The 24,163-nt window shown below is 35.5% G+C and overlaps 1 protein-coding gene across 6 annotated transcripts in view; it reads left to right on the forward strand.

Annotated features, from left to right (window-relative positions):
- The first annotated feature begins 352 nt into the window (after window positions 1-352).
- Window positions 353-24,163, forward strand: part of TRMT11 (tRNA methyltransferase 11 homolog) — a 50,492-nt gene continuing 26,681 nt past the window's right edge. For 3 of the 6 annotated variants that reach the window (XR_004321977.1, XR_004321978.1, XM_006189581.3), the window contains exons 1-8: window positions 353-480; window positions 6,685-6,750; window positions 8,323-8,396; window positions 11,543-11,624; window positions 11,713-11,805; window positions 12,034-12,168; window positions 13,075-13,231; window positions 21,929-22,009. Coding sequence is in view for 4 of the 6 variants with exons in the window: in XM_006189581.3 (XP_006189643.1) it covers window positions 409-480; window positions 6,685-6,750; window positions 8,323-8,396; window positions 11,543-11,624; window positions 11,713-11,805; window positions 12,034-12,168; window positions 13,075-13,231; window positions 21,929-22,009 (760 nt within the window). In the remaining 2 variants the exon portion in view is untranslated. Of the gene's footprint in view, window positions 481-4,867; window positions 4,943-6,684; window positions 6,751-8,322; window positions 8,397-11,542; window positions 11,625-11,712; window positions 11,806-12,033; window positions 12,169-13,074; window positions 13,232-21,928; window positions 22,010-24,163 lie in introns of all 6 variants that reach the window. The other 3 variants (XM_032484835.1, XM_032484834.1, XM_032484836.1) reach the window with 3 other exon arrangements.

Consider the following 24,163-nt stretch of genomic DNA (forward strand, 5'->3'; position numbering starts at 1 on the left):
AAGCCTGGAGTGGTGAGAGAAGTCTGCACACAAAAAAGTGACATTTCAGCCCAGTTTTGGAGAACTAGGATTTGAAGGGTTTTGGGGAAATTTGGAAGTACACGCCAGGAGGAGGACCATTAGGAACTACGCTGTCTCATAGCAACCTGCCCTTGAACACAACGCAGCCCCTTACACCAGCTCCCGGTACACAAGAGACTCAACCAGAAGGTACCTGGCAGCCGAGGCAGTCTCTCCTGGAGCGGCGAGGTTCAAACCCTGCAAGCGAGGACCCAACCTCAGAATAGCGTCGGACTCCCCCCGCTTCCGCTTCCGTCCCCTCCGGCGCTGCCTCAGCGGAAACGGTCCGTGGGGGAAGAAGGAGGGTGAGACACCCCGGGCCGCGCAGGCGCACTGTGGGCGGATACCATGGCGCTGCCGAGCTCTCTGAACAGGTATCTGCTGCTCATGGCACAGGAGCACCTGGAGTTCCGTCTGCCGGTGAGTCCGCAGGACCCTCCCCCGCTTTCGGCGGGAGAGGACGGCGCGGTGGGGTTGGTATGCGGCTGGAGGCGACCTGCGCAAGCTCAGCACGCAGGGACTGGGGATCTGTGCTGTCGGGAACATCACGCGTTATCCCAATCCCTCGGCCCCTGGGACGGGTCCAGGCTCGGCGGAGGGTGTTTGAGAGAAGTCCCAGACAGCCTCTCTCAGCTGCTAAGCATTTTCATTCATTCCTCTGCCCTTGTGCCAGGTACTGGAGTTAGGCAGGTGAATATGGCCGGCCCTCTCCCTCCAGGTGCGCTTCTTCTAATGGAGAATAGAGACGACAGACAACTGCTCTGGGTAGCGTTTTAAGTGCCGAACGTGCGGGTCAGGTTTCGTGGGGGTGGGAGTAGTGGTGGTGGCAGTGGTGGGTAGTAGGGTTAGATGATGGAGAAGTTGGGGAAAATGTTTATTCATTCAAGAAACATTTTCAGAGTACCTGTAATAGAATGTGATGGACGCTGGGGATATAAGTTTACTGTTTAGGTTAAGGGGTGAGCAGATGCATAAACATAGTATTATGAAATAACGTTGCTAAGTGCAGTGATAGATACGCAGGGAAATATCAGAGCTTATACAAGAGATCTCATCCACCTGAGGGGTGGGGGATGTTGGCCATTAGGATGGCTTCCAGGAGGGTATGAGTAGGAATTAGCCAGGCCAAGGAGAGACATAAGTAAATTAGAATTACAAGCCAGTCATTATTACTGGATTCCAAAATATATAGCAAAGAATGACAAGAGAGCAGGAGAGGAGGGTAGGGTTCAGAAATGCAAAGCCTTAAGTACTCTGGGACTTGGAAGGGGACTTCACTGAAGAATTTTGAGGAACTGACACAATCAGATTGTTTTTTCTTTTTAATCACTTTGGCAGCAATACGGAGGATGGATTTGAGAGGAATGAGGAGTTAGGAGTATTAAGGGGAAGTGAGAAAAGGAGGACACAAGATAGGTAAGTGCCAGAATAGGAAGTGTGGGAGACCATGGAAAATCAAGAGGGTAGTTTTAGGATTTTGCTAGAGCTGTTGTGCAGTTGTATGGGGAGAAGCCAGGTTGCTGGACAATGAGGAAGGGTAAATAGACTGTTTTTAACATAAGAAGGGAAAGTAAGAAATTGGTTAACAGTTTGAGGGGGACCTAGAGTCGAGAGAGAATCCCCATCCCTTTTGGAGAAATGGCATGTTTGTAGGCTGAAGGGAAGGGGAAAATGGATATAAGTATACAGTGGGAGGTGTGGGCCTTTAATAGAAGGGGAGCGTGGGCAGAGGAGTGATGATGGGTGTGGGTAGCTGCCCCAAAGCCTGTTTTCTAGGTAATGAATGAGTCCAGGTTATTTCTTGAGAGATGGGGGGCCAAGCGGTTGAGTGGAGAAATCAAGAAAAATAGTAAAATTTGAAGTAATCATTGAGAGCAAAAGAAGGAGCAGACAAGCTAAACAACTGAGAAGAAAATTGTTAGAGGAATGCTGAAAACCCAGCTGAGAGTGAAGGTTATGTATTTGTAATTGTGCCAAGATTCTGTGATTTTCTTCAGTTGTGCTCAACTCACTGGCCTTAGGAGTTTTGAAGGAAGATTGAGGCATTGACTCAGGACTAATGTTTCGCTGGATGGGTGCATGGGCAAGATGGGGTGCGAGGGCATAAAGTTTCACAGAGGAAGTAATATTTTAATTAGATCTTAGTAGATAAAGGAGATATTCTGGGGATGAAGAGGACTGGAAAGCCCGCATCAGTGAGAAACAAAAGAAAGTGTAAAGGCACAGAGGGATGGTGGATTATGGTGGTTTGGGGTGTGGGATGTGTGGGGTAAGAGGATGAAGTATTGGGCAGTGAGGCTAGAGAGGTGGGTAGGATCTAAATCTTGGAGTGTTTTGAAACCATTGGAAGGAATTTGGATTTTATTTTAGATTTAATGGAGAGCCATTGACTTTTTTTCCTTTTTTTTGTCAGGAAGTGACTTTTTTTTTTTTTTTTTTAATCAAGAAGTGACTAGCAATCGTTTGCGTTTTAGAAAGCTAATTCTGGAGTACCTGAGAAAGCATACCACAAGGAGGGCCAGTGCTATAGTCAGGCAATGCAATGAGAATGGAGCGGTTAGGCTGCAGTCTTAAAAATAGCATCCCTAGTACTTAGTGATTTTACCTATTTCTTCCTACTTAAATTCTTCAGTCACTTAAACTCTTCATAGTTAATGTCTTTCCCGCGTAACTGCCCAAAAGTTCAGTTCTATTTTATGTCTCCATTGCCCCAAGGCTGAAACTCTTTTGTCTGGCATTCAAGGCCCACCATTCCATGGTTCTGTCCTCTGTGCCCTCCCACCCCTTCCCCCAACACACCGTGCAGCCCAAATTGGCTCTCCATCATTCCCTGAATGATGCCCCTCTCCCTTGGGTCTTTTCTACCCCACTCTTCAATCTACTGATTTTATACAGTCAGTATTCATTTAGATTTACCCACATATTTATTTTAGGTTTATATTTTTACTTGATTCTTTTTCAAATGTGGAATTTCCTTTTTTAGTTTTTTATCCTCTGCCAAAACTTTTAATTTTGTCTTTTGTCCCGTTCAGCATAGAAACCACTGTTAACGTATGTGACTGATAAAAGAGGTCCGACGTGTCTGTTTCTTTTGTGTATTTTTTGTCTTGTTTTTTTTTTATATATATATGTGCTGGGTGTTTTTTAAATATATGCCAGATATATTTGAAAATTCATTTGAAAAAATAAATGAGGGCTAGGATGACGTAAATCCTCTTGAGGAAGATAGGAGCATTGACAATCTAGGATCACATGATCTCATCTCTGGGCATTAAGTTCTGTTTCTGTGCTGATTCGCACACACTGCTAGTGTGTGTAGCTTTGGGGGATCCCAATCTAAACTGGGTGGTTTATTAAACTTCCTTTCCTTCCCATGGGTGGCCTCCATTTTTGTTCTTCTGGCTGCTTTAAGCTGTCAAAGGGCTATCCGCTCTCACAGCTCCTTTTAGAATTGGTAAATGTCCCAGAGAGAGAGTGGCTGCACCTTGAAATTTCCAACCTCTCTGGATCATGGTTTAGAAATTCTTGTTATCTTTTTATGCCTTTAGGCAGGAGTCAGGTTTTTCTCATTCTTCTCAACTGTAGGCTTAATCTGAATTACCACATTTGCTGGAAGTAAAAGTCCTCTTTCTGTACAGATTTTCTCTGTGTTTCAGGACTTAAATGAGTTTCCTTGAAACTTTTCTTCTAAAACTGAAGAAATCTTTATCTTCCTTTGTACTCTAGTGTAATACTTCCTGGCTTCTTTAGTAGTACTCACTATTTTACACCTTACGTTCAGTTACTAGGTTAAATGTTATGTTAGTTCTACTAGACCTTAAGCTCCCTCAGGATAAATATGTATCTGTCTTTACATAGCTCATTGCCTTGCACATATTAGTTGTTTTAATAAATATTGAATTGAGTGAAGTAGGATCCCTTCGAGGAAGGCTATTAAAAGGAGTCTACACTTTTGGACCCATCTATTGTATTAAAACTGCTAGGCGGGAAAGCTGTAATGAGTAGCTGCCTTTATGATTTAAAATGAGAGATTAAGAATGCAAGTGTGGTCTTTACCTCTGTGTGGTTAATCAGCACCAGTTTTAGCTTGCAGCTGCCTTAAAGGTGCCTGTACTAAAAGTAAAGTTCAGACACCTGGGTTTTATTGCTGGTTCTGAAGAAGACAAAATGGATGAAAAAGTTAGTGGCTAAAAGAACTGAAAAGCTCATGTGAATTAATGCATCAGGTATGCCCCAGATTATGCCATATTTTTATACCTAATGTCTAATACAAATTCTTTTGTTCTTAATGTGAAAGATTCTCAACTGGAAAGTGAATTTGCTATATGATGAGTAAAAATCTTGTGTTTTGCTTTTCCCAAGTAGGTTGATGCAGTTTAATATGTGTTTTGTTTTTGAATTTGAAACTTGGGTTACCATATTTATTTTCACTTTTAAGTCATTGCTTAGATTTTGGGTAGTGAAGCTAATGCTATTCCATAAAACTTCTAATACTTCACTTTTTTTTTTTTTAAACTCTTAGCACTTTTGTGTTTTTATCTGTTCGTGATTTTTAACAGTGTATTCCAAGAGCAGCAAACTTTCATGTTTTAAACGTAAAGCTGATTTCATAATATGCTTTGATACAGCATGAACAGTAATCATTCTAGGCTGAGTAACTTAATCTATAACTTCATTTTTTCTTTTGAGTATTATAACTTTGTCAGTCTTGATTTCTTGAGTCACTGGACTTCAAGCCCACTGTTGTGGTCATCGTCATCTTGATTCCTTCAATAACAGCCTAGGTTCTTTGCTCCTCTCTTTACAGATCTCCTTCCCTTGTGAGGTAGCTGATTCCTGTTTTTACAGATGAAGGAACTGAGAGTTGGAGGACATGTAAAGGGTATATGTCTTATATAAAGCCATGTAGTTGTGTGGTCTGACTTTGAGGTCCAGTGATGCTTCCTATTCAAATTTTTGTCACTCAGGTTGCAAAGTGACTTTTGGACTACCTTCAGTGATTTACTGATAGTCTATACTGATTCTAGGTCTGTTCACATGGTTCAACTGAATTCAGCACCTTCTAATACCAGGGATTAAAAGAACATGTGTTGCGTAGACAAAAGGAAAGACAGAAAAAGCTCCAGTTGCTCCAGCCTCCCATTCTTCTTGTTCTTGAGCTGGAGGACTTCATGGTCTGAGTATACTTTCTCTCATGGTGGCTGTGGCTCATGATGGATTGAGTGTTAAGGCTTCTTCCCCTGGTTGGGAGGAAAGGAGATTGTAGGCACCCTGCGATGTGGACACTAACCCCTCATTAGGTTTCCTCTTCTGTGAGACCTACACAGGAGTGGCGTTCTACCTGCTTTATATTATTTGAAGAGACAAAATTTGTTAGTAGTATAAATCATAAAATTTGTATAGTCATCTTGTGTTTATCAATACAGAGTGATTACTTCATAGAGTATAATGCTATTTGAACAGATTTCAACTTTGTATGCCTGATGTTTTTAAAGTAGCTGTCGTGTTCTCTTTCTAGTTCTGTAAATTTATCCAGAAAGGAGTTTAACTTACTGTAACTTGTGCTTAATGAATCCATGGTGATACTTCCTAGTTACCCACTTTTCTTATTTTTAATGCAACATATGTTTATTCATCTGATTAACTGGGCAAGACAGCAGATTTAATCTATAAAGGGACCCTCTTCACTCTTGCCTGACATTTGGCAAAATTCTATTATTGGTCTTCTTTTAATCAATTAACACATCGCTAATGATTTTAGTTTTAGAAGAAGAATGGTTCCAAATGCAGCTTGTAAACAAATATATTAAGAATGATTTCCTGTGCTAGTAATCAAAGCCAAAGTAAAAGTGCCATTTTTTCATCTATTTAACAAAAACTGTACAACATTTAGCTGAGCAGTAGGGAAGGCAAATTGATACCCTTGTATTATAATTTAGGATGGTCCTTTAAGAAAGTATTTTGGCCATATATACTTTAAGGAGCTAAAAAAATTTTCACATCCCTGGATATAGTAATACTACTTACTGCATCTGTATCCTAAAGAAACAATCTAAAATATGGAAAAAGCCATATATTTATGAAAATGGGTATTTAGCCTTATTTTAAACTGCTAAAATTGAAAACCAACTAAATGTCTGACATAAAGTATATTGTTTCCTGCTGAAAAATGTGCAATTCTGATGCCAAGGAGGAAAATGTTTATGATATTAATATTCAAAGGGCAGAAACAAGAATCTTAAGCATCATTACTAACGTGTTAATTTCTTTTCTGAACATTTTCAAATCATCTGATTATTTTATTTTTACTGATCCATTATCAGATTTACTAACTTATAGTTTTTGTAATCTGCTTTTTCCTTTTCAAAATCAGGGCATTTTCTCAGTCTTTTGGCAACTCTTTTTTTTTTTTTAATCAAAAATTTCTCAGAAATTACTTACTATGGTTGTTACTGTAAATTTTTTTCATAACCCAGAGTTGTGATTTGTCTGGTATCAACATTTAAATGCCTTAGGTAGACAGCCAACCCACTCTTTTTCTTTTTTATTGTATTATAACTATATCTCAGTAGATTTAAAGACCCCATATTAAACTGTATTCTCTCTCTAATATTTTTCATATAGGAAATAAAGTCTTTGCTTTCACTTTTCGGAGGTCAGTTCACCAGTAGTCAGGAAACTTATGGAAAGGTAAGTTGAATGTCTATTTTTCATTAGACTATATGTAGTATCCTTATGCATAGAACCTTGGATTTGAAGAGAAGAACTTAAAATCTTAAATTTATATTTTTATGGTTACTCTTGTCTGTTTCTAGGGGCAATTGAGTAAAAAGGATATTTTGGAAAAATTTTTATTTTGGAAAGTTAGCTTTATTTTCAGTATTCACTTATTTTTAAATTTTAATTTGACAGTTATACCATAATTTGTATCTGTCTTGTCATTAAAAAAGAGTCTGTCTTCTATTGATGAGGTATAATTATAATGTAACTGAATTTCAGGCTTGTATTCGTACTTATTTTAAACTGTGAAATCGTGCATGTGTGAGATTGTGAGTTTATAAGCTTTGTATTTTGTTATTGACAGTTTATCAGTGTATATTAGAAAAGTTTGGGAAATAGAAAAGAAAAAAATCATTCACAATTCTTCTCCCTTGACATGACTTATAATTTGGGGACACTGCCTTCTAGTCCTTTTTCATATACTTTTTTCCCTCAGTTGTAATGCTATTAATGAACAACTGCATTTTTCATTTGATAGCTTTAATACAGGCATGTGTTAGTACACAGCCTTTATCACAATATTTTCCATCTATTAGCTCTACAGTAATTTAATTATTTCATTTCATTCAGGTTGCTTTTAGATTTTCCCTGATAAAAATAATACTAAGATGACCATCTTTTTTCCTTTTTGGATTGTTTTGAATTTTTCTGTAGGGTAGTATAAATATGGGAATAAAGACTAGGTGTTGCAGGGAGGATTTCTTGCAAAAGATGAGAGAACTTAAGTTGAAAGACCCCTCGTGTTGGACTTACTCTTCTGATGACTTTCACGTATTGGGGGAAGAGGAAAAGAGGGAGAGTGTAGATACAATTGGGTGAGGGTGATGACTGAGGTTACAGTCTTGCTGCATTTTGCTGTTTTCTGGCAAGGGAATATCTATCTGGGTGGAGCTTAAAAGTGCCTATAATCTTGAGTATTGAAATACCCCTGATGCACTTGGAACTTTTTTCCTTAGATAAAATAATAAAAATAAGTGGTAACTTAATAATATACTCTATAATTTTCCATCACAAAGATACCCTCTCCCACCCTTCAGGTGACCGCAGCTACCTAGAAAAAAAGGGATCTTTCAAAGAAATACATTACTTAGTAGTTAAAGATAAAATAGGTGTGTTATAAGAAATTATTAACAACAGTAAAAAAAATTCTGAGATTATGATTTGCGTTAATTCATTTGGTCAGACTACATAAGAGCAGATACAAATTTAACCTTAAGTTTAAATAACTTTAATTTTGCTGGTATTTTTGTTTATACAGTCACTTATAAAAGTGTTCTGACATTGTACTGTATTATCCTAACAGGTTACTGATTAAAATAATTTACTTTTTTTACTATTGGAGCAGGTTTTTTTTGGTTAGAGTCAGTTCAGGTATTCTTACATAAAAGTAGCAAATAGCAATCTCTCCTTATTGATTTCTTAAATGAAAGCACATGAGGCCATAAAACCGCTCACTAAGTTGTATATTCTTGTTTCTTTCAGTCTCCTTTTTGGATTCTTAGCATTCCCTCTGAAGATATTGCCAGGAACTTAATGAAACGAACAGTGTGTGCCAAGTAAGAGAAACTTAGTGTTCTCCTGCATGAGTGTACACTGTATTTCTCATAACTACTCTGTCCTACTTTTTGCTGTATTGGCAGCAGTAGAAGGGATGAATTGATTGTTGTGGGGTACTCAGTTTAGCTTGTAGTTACATGTATTTGCCACTGGATGGTAGTGGGCGAACAGAGGAGATTTGTCTGCTGAACCTGAGGATGAAGAAATCTCAGTGGTGAAATGCAGAAACATTTGTTTTAGAGTAATTTTTTTTAACTTCTATATTAAGCAAGCATATGGCATAAGATGTAAATGCTATGTTATTACATAGGATAAATGTCACATTTAATTATAACCAAAGTATTGGAAAACCTAAAAATGTTTTTCTTAAAGGTGGTTTTTAGTTGGATGAACAGATTTGTGAAGTGTAAGTGACAAAAAGAAAATGAAGACTACCATGAAATATGCTTTACTGTTTTATTTGTTAGAGGAATTCATATTATCATATCTTGATAAGGATTAATACAGTGATGTCATTATTGTTTATCCTACCTGAGTCTTTTCTAGATTTTATCATTGGTAATGTTGTTTTTTCCTTTTTTTAATTTGTTTTTTCATTATTGGAAAATTCTATTTTTGGGTTTGAAAATTAAACTGAATTTTCAATTAGCATCTTAAAATTAAACAACTTATGTTATCCTTGAGTTGCTTTTTCTTCCCTCTTGACCATTTTGGCAGATTTCTGAAAATTTCCTTTTGCTTAGAAATTATATTTAATAATGTAGTGCAAATAAAAATTTACATATATCTAGTTTTATTAACATGGTTAGCAGTGATTTATAGCATGATATGTAATTGCTTTGTTATTGAATAGACTTCAACCCTGTTATTAAATTTGTCCTATTGAAAACTAATTGCAATGCTAAATCTAATCTCTTTAACTGAAGCTGGTTAATGGGTCTTATTCAATAAAAGTGACTGGAAAATGGAAACAGAACTAAAAGTGTATCCTTTAAATAATCATAGCTGTACATTAGCATATTAAAATGTATGCCTCTAAGAGGTGTTTGAATTCCAAAGATAAGGCTTTAAAATAACTACTTGAGAACCAGAACTTGTACACTTCTTTCAAAGCTCATGTCTTCGGATGCATATGTTTGAGTATTGGTACAATGAATATTTGCCTAATAATTGTATAACATTATTAATAATTTTCTTGGCTGCTTTTTATTCTCTGTATATTTTGTGTAGCTGAGGTTATACCTCAAGTGGCCACTCAGTAGAGTATATTGCTGGGAGTCCTTTTCTCTATAAATTTAATAGAAAAGGGGGGATTCATTTACAGAGGATAAAATTCACAATCCTGATTGTAGCATTAACTGTTCTGGAACTGAAAATAGACTTTTAGAAGTGTATATTCAAAACTGACTTAAATTCAGGTTTTGTTTTGTTTTTTTTTTTTGTGGTAGAATAGGGGTTGAAAATTGATTTTGTTTAAACTTATTTTTAGCATGGACTATTTTGAGCATATCATAAAGATCAAAAAGTATATCAAAGACCCACATACCTACCTTGTTAGATCTCAACATTTTAAGATATTTGCCACAGCTTTTTTTTTTTTTTTTAAGAAATAAGCTATTACAGAAACCAGCAGTTCTCCCTGTGTACCTTTCCCAATTCTACCACCCTCCTTCCCGCAGAGGGTAGTTTCTTAAAAGCATTTTTATTTGTCAGATAGTTTTCATTATTACTGCTATAGTTAGTGAAATATTTTAGATCATCACTGACATATTAATAAGTTGACATCTATTCTTATTTATATAGCACCCATGAGAAATGTGGCAATCCATACAAACTTTATAATCTCTAAAACAGGGATCATAAAAGTGTAGTCATATATATGAAAACTGTATACTCTGAAAATCTAAATCATTAAAGGTATTACTCTTATGTTCCAATTATAACTGAAGCTTATGATGTTATATGTCTAATATTTTTATTTTGACCATTTAAATATAAATTTGTTAATATATTGTATAAGCACTTCCTGAAAAAGAGGATATGTTCACTGATTCTGGGTTATCACTGTAAGCATTAGTTCCTGTGTTACTACTGCATAATAGTTAGGGATAATTAGTGATTTATGGAATTGTCTGTGCCTTTCCTGAGTGCCCTGGCATTCCTGTCTTTGCATTTTCATCTCTGAGAAGCAGTGCGTGGATTCTGGAGTCAGATGGATAAGGCTTGAATCCTATCTCCACCGACGGCTGTATGACCTGAGAGAATTATTTACTCCTTCTGCCTCAGTTTCCTCAAGGATGATGATACTATCAGCTGCTTTATAGGATTCCTATGAGGAGAATAAGTGAATTAAAAATATAAGTGGCCTTAAAACAGTCCCTGGTACTTGGAGTTACATTAAGTGTTAGCTCTTACTTAACTGAGCAGTATAAATGTAGAGGCCCCTTTTCTATAAATTCAATACAAGGGAAAGGAATTCATTTTCAGAGATAATATCCTTAATCCTAATGGCAGCATTGTTTACAATTATAAAGTTGTTGAATTTAGATGTGTAAAACTGTGCTCATATATAGATCGAGTCCTAGTACTAATTCTAAGAATTGTTTAATTGACTGTAATGAAACATTGCCTAATTTTTTGTGTCCCTTGAAATAGATGAAAGCTTGAGATTTTTTCATAATAAGAATTTTGCTTTTGTAATAGTTATAAAAGTAACTATTAATAAATGTTATTAAATAACGGTTAAATAATAATAGCAACATTTTTATCTGGTGACTTTTCCTTTTGTTTTATGCAGAATACCTTGGGAAAAATAGAATTTCTTGCAGCTCTATACCTGTTTCACTAAAATAATTGATTCCACCACATCATTTGTGTTCCAGTATAAAAATAAGATGAAAACTTTGAAAAATCTTGACTTACGATAAATTTCACTCCTATGTAAAGTTCAGCTTTTATTTGTAATTTAAACTTAAGCTATACTTGTTTCTAGGATACATATTTCTCATTTATAGCTTAGAAAACCTAGGCAATAAAATTGTTTTAGTGAAGCAAGCATAAAGAACCAGTGAAATAATTGTTACATATTACTCACTGTATGAACTAATTTCTTTACTGAGGTTGGTACCAACCATTTATTCCCTAGATCTATATTTGAACTATGGGGTCATGGAAAATCTCCAGAGGAGCTGTACAGTTCTCTTAAAAACTACCCTGTGGAGAAGATGGTGCGTAGTGAAATGTGGTTTTATATAAGCATATCTGTAGATACTGTAGAATTACTAAGCTTAAAGAATTTATCTGCTTTTGTTTTAGGTTCCATTTCTACATTCAGATTCTACATATAAAATAAAGATTCACACATTTAATAAAACATTGACACAAGAAGAAAAAGTCAAACGAATAGATGTAAGTGAATTTAGCAAAAACCAAAAACCTATGGGATTAATGTAGTTCTAGCCATTGTTAGTATATAATAGTCTACTAAGTGATTCTTTTGTACTATGTTCTATATTAAGTACTTGTCATGTTTTGTCTTATTTAATGCTGATACCAGACTTAAGGGTAGGTGTTATTATATAAGCACTATTTTTCCTTTAAAATTACTGTAGGATGTTAGGATTACTTTTTTTTTAGGCACTTGAATTTCTGCCATTTGAAGGAAAAGTGAATTTAAAGAAGCCACAACATATATTCTCTGTTTTGGAGGATTATGGTTTGGACCCAAATCACATCCCTGAGAACCCACATAATATTTATTTTGGTAGATGGGTAAGTAAGTTTTTTTTTTTTTTTTTTTTTTTTACCTATTTCAATTTGTTTCCTTAAAAGCTAAATGTTAGCCTCTGTATTTGACTCTTTATATGTAAAACTTTAAAGGAGCTAAAGAGTCAGGACTACTGTATGAATTAAAATCAGTGTAAAAATACGTGGTTATGCGTTTTGCTTGTTTTTCGGGAGGTTCTGATGAAACACAAGAGAATTGCTATATATGGGGCCTAGGTAGCAGGTGGTGTGCCTGGAAACCTTAACACAAGACTTGTCAGAAAATGTGAACTGCTTTTTTAATAAAGCGGAGAAAAGGCAGAGTGCTGTGACGCTCAGGGTTCTCAGTTGCGGAGCTCTCCGATCTAGTTTTCCGTCCTATAAAGAAGTGAAGTTACTGCAGAGCTGTTCTGCCCACTTCCCCGAGGCAGTCAGTGGGCAAGTGGAAGCTGGGGCTTATGTTACACAATATTGTTATTTAGGAGAAAACAAAGAGATAGCTAAAGTTTACTCACCACCAACCCCTGGAATAATTGCATTTAAATTCAATTCAGATTTGCTTTGAAAGCAAAAGTAGATGGGAACACACTAAGAAATAAAAAGTATTTGTCCATAACTGCCTTCACTTCTTTTTAATTGAAGTATATTTGATCTCAATGTTGTGTTAGTTTCCGGTGTGTAGCAAAGTGATTAAGTTGTACATACACGTATTTTTTTTCAGATTCTTTTCCATTGTAAGTTATTACAAGATATTTAACGTAGTTCCCTATGTTCCCTCAATCACATTTTTATGAAGCAGTTATAAGTGGAAAGAAGTTCTTATCATCAAGATACTGTGGTTTTATTATATGAATGATTATCTTAAATCTGTTCTGTACAGTTATACTCACTTGAAAAATCTCTCTGATCTAGATTGCAGACGGACAGAGAGAGCTCATTGAGTCATACAGTGTCAAAAAGAGACACTTTATTGGAAATACAAGCATGGATGCTGGTTTATCATTCATCATGGCCAACCATGGAAAAGTGAAAGAAAATGATATTGTGTTTGATCCATTTGTTGGAACAGGTATTTTTATTGTTAAACTAGTGTAGAGATGCTGCTTGTTTATGTTAGTCAAGGTCATAGTAATATTTTTGCTAAAATGTTAAATAGACAGAATAATCTTTCAGTTATCCTTACATCATGGCTAAGAGACAACCACGTATTTGTGAAATAGCCAGTATTTAACACTTTTGCCACGTCAAAGATAATGCTGAAAGAGTTTGGTGGGGTTTTTTCCCCCTGAGTAAACCGCTGAGGGGAACATAACCATACATTGTAGAAATATTGCAAAGCTATATAGTTTATTTAAATAGCAAAACTCTTGGGGGGAAGAAAGACTTGAGTGACAAAATTTTTAAATGTGTTTATCTTTTTCTTTTGTTTTGGGGGGAGTGGAAATATTTACTTATTTGTTATCATTATTATTTTTTATTTAACAGAGATACTGGGGATCGAACCCATGACCTTGTGTATGCTAAACATGCACACTGCCACTGAGCTATACCCTCCCCTGAAAAATATGTTTCTGTTTTAAAGTGGATAATTATATACTCACATAGAGAAAAGTGGTTAAAGTGCCTTACCTTTCATTTAGTTTGTGGAGGTTCACATGTAGGTGTGAAAATAAGAAAAGTGAGTAAGTGTCAGTGGGCTGCTGAGGCCACGGCTTGGGTTCTCTACACACTTGACTGGATGTCCTCATAATTAACTTTTGTGGAAGTCCTAAAATTCCAGGTTTGTTTCATCTGACTCTGAAGGCATTTTCCTGCTTCAACCCATTTTTCTCTGTCTTGTCTGTACTTAGGGAGTACTCACATTTAGGTTTGTCTGGCTAAATTTATTGTGATTCAGATTGTGTAGGAATAGATTATGCGTGGTTGGAGTTTCTCCCTGTGTCGTCTCTCCCTTCAGAAGGTCATCAGGAACTCCCTTAGCAGTGATGATACAGTAGCTACCATCTGTATACTGTTGTTAAACAGTAAACATGTCAGGTACTAGCTGTGCACTCTGATGTTACTATGTAATTTAATTCTTATGACAACTAAAATGGAGATACTTTTAAAGATCTTTGAGGCAATTATGGCACAGAAAGTGGTTAAGTGACTTGATCAAGGTTGTACAGTGCATAAATTTCATGAGATTCACACTCAAGCAGTCTCACTCCAGAGCTCTTGCTCTTGACTGTCCTAGAGTGGCCTCTGTCTGCGTTAGGATCTGCCGGCCAGCTTTTACACCGTAAACTAACTTGAGGAATACAGTCACGTGTCATTAGGAGGAAATAGAATCAAGGTCAAGAGATTTTTAACTGATGGAATAATTTCCTGTGTTGAGTTAACCCACTAGTAAATCTCTCTTCTCCCATTCCACCTTGTCTCCTTATATCCCACCCCCAACATAGTGCCTATTCCTTTCTTTCCTATTCTTTTATCCTAAGTGCCTTCTGACTTTTTGAACTTTTACAAGAAATAATACCAAACTTACAGAAAAGTTACAAGAAAAAAAATAGAATAATGAACACCTACATATCCTTGATCCAGATTAGACTGTTATTAATTTGGCTCCATTTGTTTTATCATTTGTTTTCTCTTTATGTTTATATACACAATATTTTTTTCTATACTATTTGAAAGTAACGTGTATCCATCATGTCCCTTTACCTCTTAAATACTTCAATATATATTTCTAAAGAATAAGGATAATCTCTTACATAACCACAGTATAGTTTTCAATGTTAGGAAATGCACTATTAACACAATACTTTAGTGTTTGTATTCCACTTTTGTCAATTGACCCACTAATGTCTTTTATACCATCTTTTTTCCTTTCCAGTCTAGCATTAGGTATTGTATCTTGTGGTCAATATTTCTTTGATCCCTTGATATGGAATATTTTTAAAGCCTTACTCTTTCTTTTATGAAATTTGTAATTTTGAAGAATACTATTCCTCTTCTCTTTGTTTTTTAATCCAGAATGTTCCTTATTTTGGGTCATTTGATGTTTCCTCATGATTAAATTCAGGTCATACATTCCTGGCTAGTCCACTACATCAGTGATTTTGTGTCCTCAGGGCATCTACATGATGACTGTCTTCCCCTCATTGATAGTGTTAATTTTGATCAGCCGGTTAAGCTGGTGTTCAACTTTTTTCCACTGTATGATTACTAATTTTTTTCCCTTGCAGTCAATAGGCAGTCTGTGCGGAGACACACTAAGACCATGTAAATATTCTGTTCTGCACGTCTAAATCACCCCTCACCCCTGTCAAGTTGTCAGGTTTGGCAAACATTGACAATTCTTGCCTAAATCAGTCTTGACTTTGATGGTTTCAAAGGGACGATTTTCCATCTCCAGCACTCCCTCCATATTTACCACTTGACACATTCTATTGTAAGCAAGAGCCCTTTCTTTTCTCTTACATATTCCTTTTTCTCCTACATATTCATTATTAATATGAACTAGTGGTTTCCCCCCTTTTTCCCCTAGTGGTCTATAATTCATTTTTTTTCCTTAATAATTTTGTCGCTCAAATTGCCCTGGATTTGCCAAGTGAGAGCGCTTTCATGTAGGATGCCTTTGTGACGTTCTTATCATCTTTTTTTTGTGAGTAAGCACTTCCCTGCTTTTTCGCTCGTCTCCTACCTTTCCAAACCCTGGAGTCAGTCACTTCTCCAAGGATCCCTTGCTTCTGTTAGTGGGGAATAGTACTAGAGAATAAGATCTGAGTGCTAGGTACCTTTGTTTCTAGACTCTTTGAGCAGACAAGCTAGGAAATGTGTATGTGTATATATACAATATGCATATAAATGTGTGCAAATACACATGCACATATTCCTGCGTACATACATGCCGTGTGCACATAACCACACATACACATATTTTAGAAATTGTGAGTTTCCGCGTATACTACAAATTCTAGTCTATCCCTACAGATTTCTTTCTTGCCTACCCACCCCCATTCCATATTTACTTGTACCTCCATCCATAGTGAGAACCCTAGTTCTGAACCCTGGTCCCTGTCAACATCAACACATTTTTTTTGCTCATTCCTGCAATACATCTAAAATAGTGTCAAAATTGCTTTGCCCATGCCACTAAAAATATCCTATTAGAAAGATATGTTTTCAGAATATGTATTCTGTTCTCTACCCCACCAAAGAGGCAGGGAGGTCAAACATTGTGCTTTCTTCTTTTTCCTCTTCATTTAAACTTCAGCTGAATTCATTCTTTCCAGTTTGCCATCAATTTTAGATTTTTACCCCTCCAATCCTCGTTGGTTTACTTTTGTTTTTAAGTATATAGCAGATTAATTTACTTCTGAAAATCAGAGCACACAGGAAGGTGTCCTCGGGAAGTGTCACTGTCTTCCATGTTCCTTACATTCTACTATCCCCACCCTTGTAGGTAACCAGCTCCTTTATTTTCTAATTGACCCTTCATGTGGTGGATGTTTTTTGTTTTTTGTTTTTTGTTTTTTGTTTTTTGTTTTTTGTTTTTTGTAATGATACCCCAGCATACATATATTTTCTTATTTCCACTTCTTTCTTACACAAAAGGTGGCTGTTAACTTTGCTTTTGTCACCTAACAGTATTTCCTGGAAATCACTTCCTTTTAGTTCAGAGATTGCCTTCATTCTTTTTTATAGTTGTACCCTATCAGTGTATATACTTAACAATCTCCTGTGCTTGGATACAGGTAGTTTCCCATATTTCACAGTCACAAATAATGCTTGCAGTGAATCATCTTGTATGTGTGTACTTTCATAAAGTTGGAAACAAAGCTTACAGGGTAAATTTCTAGAAGTAGGATTGCTGGGTTGAAGAGTGTACACATATGTAGTTTTGTTAAATGTTGCCAAATCACTCTCTATTCTACCATTTTGCATTCTTGCCAGCAGTATGAGAGTCCCTGTTTCCCCACAGCCTCACCAGCAGAGTATATTTTCAAGCTTTTGAACTTTGACATTCTGTGGGGTGAAAATGTTATCTCATTGTTGGGTTAATTTGGATTTTTCTTACTATGAGTGGAGTCTATTTTTATATTTTGAGGGCTAGTTTTACAACTTTTTTTGAATTATCTTCAAGTCTTTTTGCCCATTTTTCTGTAGGCTTTTTGGTTCCTCTCATTTTTTAAAATACTTGTAGGTTGTAGGTTGGTCCCCCTCCCCCCTTTTTCCTATTTATATATATATATATATACACATATACATTTTTTCCCAGTTTGCCATATCTTTTGATTTTGCATATAATTTTTTTTTGGCCAGACAAAAGTTTTCCCTGCATCCAAGTTATAGATGAATTCAGCTATGTTTTCTTCTGGTACTTTAATAGTTTTAATTTTTTTTTTTTCCTTTTAGATCTGTGATCCATTTGAAGTTCATTTTCTTGTATGCTGTGAGGAATGGATGTAATTAAAATTAATCTTTTTCCAAATGCTAAACTTTCTATTCTTAATCCTGTTTTTAGACCTCTAAAATCCTTTCCTATGAAGTGATTCTTTGAGATACATACGTGTGTGTTTATTATGTACACATACACATAATCAGACCATAAAGTTTAAAAATAGAGTTACTAGTATAGGTAAAATTTCCTTCCTTTGATGTAGATGAGGGTGGGCATATTATGAAACTAACTTACATAGTAATCAAGGTATTAACTACCTTTAGTGTGGTAAGGGGTAAGGAGACCTAACCCTAATTTGCTTTAGGGCAGCTCCTTAGAGTGGGTAGCATATCTTAATCATTTAACTGTTTATTTTGGGCAATTAATGAAAAATTAATCGTAATGTAGGACAGTTAATGGAAAATTGCAAGAGAAAGATCTATGCAAAGATGCTGCTTAAAATACATTTCATAATTTGTGTTTGTAATTTAAGCATAGCTTTAAGACTTTAGCTCGTTTTTGGTGCTTTTGTTTTAAAACTGGTAATAGCCAGTAATTGTGAATAGACTCATTTCTTAAGCAGTTTGTCCTTTCTTGGGTCTTTTGTCTCTTTGATGGGTAGTACCTTCTGAAGGATTAGAGAAATAAGTAGCCCTGTGCCCTCCTCCATAGTCATAGTTTTCCATTAAGTATTGGATAATACTTTTTCGTTTTTTAGTATTTTTTTTAAATTCAAGTGTATCTAATCCCTTTTTCATTTTACAAAATTGACATGAACTAGTACTAGTTTCCTAAATGCTTTACCCGCAGACTACTTATGACTTGTGATTTTTCTCAAGGTTATAGTGTAGGTTAGAAAGCTTCTTGGAAACTGAAAGGAGATACAATCTTTTTCTGACTAAATACCTTTTTCTTTTAGACAGTCTACTGTGTTGTCTGGAATGACATTATGAGCTGCAGAAACACACTTTCATTTCCATTTTTAGCAAATACATTGATTCTAATTGTAGTTACATTATTTCCTTTTTAAGTTGTGTATCTCCATTTTCCCAAAGGGGAAGATACATATCATGTGTTAGCTGTCAGTATTAGGAAGAACTGCTGTTCTAATATGGGATCACTAAAAGAATGATCAGCCCGCATATGTTGAATACCTGTAATGGCACTGATCTGCCTATGATACGTTACAAGACTTGTCAATGGTATACAACTCTTATTAACTATGTGTGCAGCTTTGCTTACTTAATTTGTTTAATAGCAAATTTTACTTTTGTGTATCTAATTAATAGGCTAATGAATATTTACTTCAATTGCTACTGACCCCAAAGGAGGTAGTAGTATGGTGTAGACAACCATAAAACTAAATTGAGTGAGTTTTAAATCCTTACTCTATCAGTTACTATGTGACTTGGAGCAAGATTATTAATTTGTATGGGCCTCAGTCCATCATTTGTAAAATGGTAATAAGTAATATATTGTGAGGTTAAGTGAGGTAATATATGTATATGACATTTTTAGGAAGTTGTGTGACACATTGTAGACATGTGAACTATATACTATGAATCATTTTAAAAATTATTACTTTGTTAAACACTTAGATGCCTTTATGGTGAAAGATGTTCGATATAGCTAATATTAAATGGTGATGATGAATGATTTGGGTATCAACTCATTTTCTAGTCCTTCTTTGGCTGATTTCCAAGATATTCATAATTTGCAACTGTTGGCAAATTATGGCAGCAGGCAAGGAAATTGAGGGTTAAAATTGTAAACTTCTAATTCTTTGTTAATAATGAAAATAATTGTTGCAAGTGTCTGCTGCGGGTTCAGGTGCTGTGGTAGGATTTTATAATGCAGCTCTGCAACCATCTCTCTGATTCCTCTTCCCTTTGCCCTCAAATGAGTCAACTCCTTTAGGAATGGAAAACACATCCAAGAGGCTCTTGTGTACTTCTTGGCCTTTTCTACCTTCAAATGGCCCATAGATGTAAGAAAAGGAGTGAAAATTTTAAATTTAATCATTGCAAAATGATAGACATGGAAGCAAGGCACTGGGAAACCCACTGGGGAGGAAAAGAAAAAGTTAGGAGAGAGATAATGAATCTCTGTAGGTCTTTGTAATAATCACTGCTTCCCATTTTATCCACAACTCTTTGTAGTCCCTTTTTCCTGAGTCTCATAGTTTGGTAGAATTTCTGTTTTCTGGCAGTATCCTTTTGTTTAAGTTGCTAGTTTAATTTCTTAGAGTTCTTTTTTTGAAAGAGATAACATAGGTGTAATAGTATCACCATTTTTCCTCCTATTCTTTCAGCAAAACCAAAGCCCAGTTCCCCTTTTCACACTTTTATAAAAGCTTTCCGCTTAAATCTCTCCACTTAAATTAGTTTCTATACCATAAATAAATTTCAGTTATGTCCTTTTGCCTGTAAGATATTACCGTAACCTTAAAATGGTTACTATTTAGGTAATAAGAAATTAAAACACAGAGTGGCTAGTCTAGATCACACGTGGTATTTTTACACTTGATGTCATACTAAGAAATCAGGTGAGTCACATTACTTGCCCCCTCAACACTTCACCCTTCCTTTTTTATCACCCCTTCTTCCACCATAAAGCTTCCAAGAAAACTCCAGCTGAGGTATAACTAAGTGCAAACATGCTTCATTTAACTGAGAAAAACAACTAGATGATTAACAGTGATAACCGAATGACCAGATCATAGAAGCTAATTTGTGGTCACTTTATTTAAAACTTGAAAAACTTTTAAAGGGCACAAAGTTAACTGACAGATGCAGTCTAACAGATTATTCATCTCCTTTCAGCAGTGTACTCTAAATTGGGTCTTCTCAAAACTCACTCTAACCAAATGGATAAGGTTCTGTTTAAGGAAGCACAGGAAAGCTTTTCTGTTCCCCTTGACAACTAGTTCTTCTAGGTGAGTATCTGCCTTAATTGGCAGAATTGTAGTAATTCCTCGTAATTTGGGTGAAGTGATTTTGTGAGTATTTCAAGTCATCACACACAGTACCCTTCCTAAATATGGGCTGTTCTATTTATAGACTAAGAGTTTTGACGTCTTACTTATTACCTTACCTCTCAGATGCTTTCTGAAGTTGGTATGAGGGAACCCAGGTTTTGGTTTCTGCTGTACTTTTAGTCTTCCATTTTTCTTATTCATGGCTCCACTAGGAAGTAGTCAGTGATAATATTTTTCATTGAGCAAAGTATTTTTAAGTACATATTACCAAACTGTATTTTAAATGGCTATGGAAGGAACAACACTGATTTACAGAACTTGACCCTCTGGAGGCACTACCCATCTTTAGAGACTACATTTCAAAAGGATGGAATGGAAAAAGCCCTAGTTAATTGTCCCATATCCAAATCTGTACGCAATCTAAGAATATATTTTTGACTTCAGTTTGACAGACCTTTCTACAATATAGCTATTAGGACTTACCCAAGCACTAAGAGCATTTTTAATTTAGATGATTAAAAAAAAGTGAAGTTCACTGAAAAGTACGATTATTAAAGTATTTAACTTTATGGATTTTTGTTCTTAAACAATTTAAAAATATTATTACCTTTTATTTTGAAGCATTTCAAAAATTTTTAAATCTTTATTAGAATTTTTCTTTATCTGCGAGATGGTCATACCTACCAGATTACTTAGTTCAATCGTATTTTATCGGTACATTGTTCTTAATTTGATCACAGCACTGAGTAAAAAAAAAAAAATCATTGTATTAACTATTTTTATGTATGTCTATAATAGTTATTCAGAAATTTGTATTTACAGTTTAGAGTGAGATAATTACTTCACTGGTTATCAGAGTAATTATTTCTTGTCCTCATATTCTAATTTTTGTAGGGATTAATGTCTTACATATTAATTATGCCCTCTTTCAGTTAGTTGCAACTGTGACTTTGGTGAGAATTGAGCCCAGTTGTCAGAGCTTGTTTATTGCCAGCTCTTTGTGTAGCAGCATTATATGCTTGTTTGTAAGAAAGGAGCAAGATGCATTTGTATAGACGTCTCAAAATAAGATGAAAATGTCTAAATACACATTATTTTGACCAAAACATAATTTTCCCTAAGTAGTGCTGTTTAAAGTATTAATGCCAGGGCATATATTAATTCCTTGCTTTGTGACCAATATAATGAACATAGGTTAGGATTTGTTTTTTCAGTTCTAAAGCCTGCTAAATATGGTGAAGACCAGTGTTATTCTAGGGTACTTGGCCTGCAGCTAGTTTGTACAAATTTGGATCAGATTAAATAGGGGAAGAAATAAGAGTCTGGGACCTTCTGGTTAACAGGTCACAATTGTGATTTTTCAGGTGGTCTTCTGGTAGCATCTGCTCATTTTGGTGCATACGTGTATGGGACAGATATAGACTACAACACCGTTCATGGCCTGGGTAAGTAAAAGTTTTAGTTTTACAGTCTTTGCTCTTGTACTAAATGTACCTTAAAAATACTTAAATAGTTCTATATGGCATTATACATCTAGTTTTAATGTTTACATATATAGAGTTAGGATACAATATAGTTTTACTTATTTTTATAACAATGAGACTTCGTTGGTATCTGTTCTTTATGAAGTGGTCCATTGTGTGCAAAGTGACCTCCTAGGGGAACACAAAGATGAATAAGAAAAAGCCCTCCCCTCAGAGCTATTTTGGTCTTAGAGAGGTTTTTAGAATGCAGGCATTCAGTAAGGCTGTAAAACTTCAGGGCTGGGAAGGAAGTAGGAGAGAGGGACTAGCCATTTTGTAATCAGCATATTCATGGTAATGAAATATACAGTTTCTATTTAAAAGTTATCTCCATTCTTTTATTCAGTAATCATACATTGAGTGCATACTCAATTTCTAGTCTTTGAGTACGATATAACTGACCAAAACATCTTTGAAACAGGTAAGGTGACAGTAGCTTTAAAGATGCTGTATTAGGCTGAGGGTAACTTGAGACAAGCATCTGCTTATTTTTGATACAGTTTTGGAAAATACTTTAAAATCTAGAAGCTTCATTAATGATGTGTGATTGGATGAAATTGAATCAAACTGAAAAAGTATTTCTTCTTAGCATTAAAGTATAAAGTTTCTTTGATTTTGAAATTGTATTTATATTGGTATTTCATTATTGTAACTAGTTACAGTGTCAATTATTACATAGGTGAGAATTTATTATACTTTATTTTCTTTTGCTGAAGCAATTTGATATATTTGATGACTTTTTTTTCCTACCTTGGATGTAAGGAATTTAGTAATATTTATCATAAGGAGAATGAGTAATACTTTATAAAGTTCACCTAAACAGGCTAACTAGAAAAAGATAGTCTTTGTCTGCAGTATGTTGGAATAGACAAAGCGCTAAGAAGAATTATTCCAGGTTACTTTTAGTAGAAGCAGTATGTTTGCTTTAAGGATATTATCCTTTATAATTTATTTGAATATTTATTAGAGTTATGTTTAAAAGTTATGTGATAACCTTTCATTCTACTAGGCAGAATTCTGCTTGAGGTAGGGTTTCCTCTGAGCTTATCCAAGATGCTGTTAGATACGCCCTGTTTCCTGTGCTTCTAATCTCTTACTTACACTCTCAAATATTTTCAAGTTTCTTCTTTTCTTAAAAATACAAAACCTTTACTGTCAACCCTATGGGGCCCTCCTAGCTACCACTTTGTTGTCCTCCTCCTTTTGCCAAAGTGCTGTTTTGAAAAACCAGTATATACTCGCTGTTTCCTCTTCATCCCTCACTCTCTTCTGCTGTTATTTTTCAGCTTCCATCCCTACTGAAAACTCTAAGGCTGCAGATCTATGGGATTTGGCAGTGCTGACCTTCATCAAACCTCCCTTGGTTTCCTAGACAGTGGCTTCATTGGGTGGTACTTTGATTCCTTTGACTGTTTCCATCTCCGTCTCCTCAAATCAAGGCCTTGCCGTTTTCTTCCATGTCTGTGGGTTGCCTTTCTCCAGGCGTCTCTCTTTGAGACCCTCTCCTGTCACACTACATGTTGTGTAGTCATGTCTTTCTTCTCCTTTTGATTTTTAAGTTTCGTTTTTATTGTGAAATAGATACTAGTACAGAAAAGTTTATAAAAATAGAAGAGTAATTATAGAACAAACACTTACAAAATTGCCACCTAGGTTAATAAAAAATGCCATTCCTTCTTATGGATTCAACTTAAGTCTGTATACTGCTATCTTACAGCTGTATGTATTCTGGCCTCCAACTACTTGCTGAATATCTCTTTCTGAGTCTTCTGTACTTCAGGGTATATCAAGATTGACATATCTCAGGTGAATTTCATCTTTTTTCTTAGGTTTGTTTTCATCTGGGTTTCTCTGATCTTGACTGACTATCATCCACTTATGTCTCCTAAACCAGAACTTTTGAACTTCTTCCTGGAGCCCCTACTTTAACTTTTCATCTGTTGTGTCTGCTTTACCCCCTCTCTCCATGGTCATGGCTCCTGTGTTTCCCAAGTTTGCTTTCTTCATTTCTGTTCCATTTATCTGATTCATCAGTATTTCTATACTGCTAGAAGAAAGGGACTGTATTCTGTTCAA

The sequence above is a fragment of the Camelus ferus genome, chromosome 8 (genome assembly GCF_009834535.1).
Source record: "Camelus ferus isolate YT-003-E chromosome 8, BCGSAC_Cfer_1.0, whole genome shotgun sequence".
NCBI classification, from domain to species: Eukaryota; Metazoa; Chordata; class Mammalia; order Artiodactyla; family Camelidae; genus Camelus; species Camelus ferus.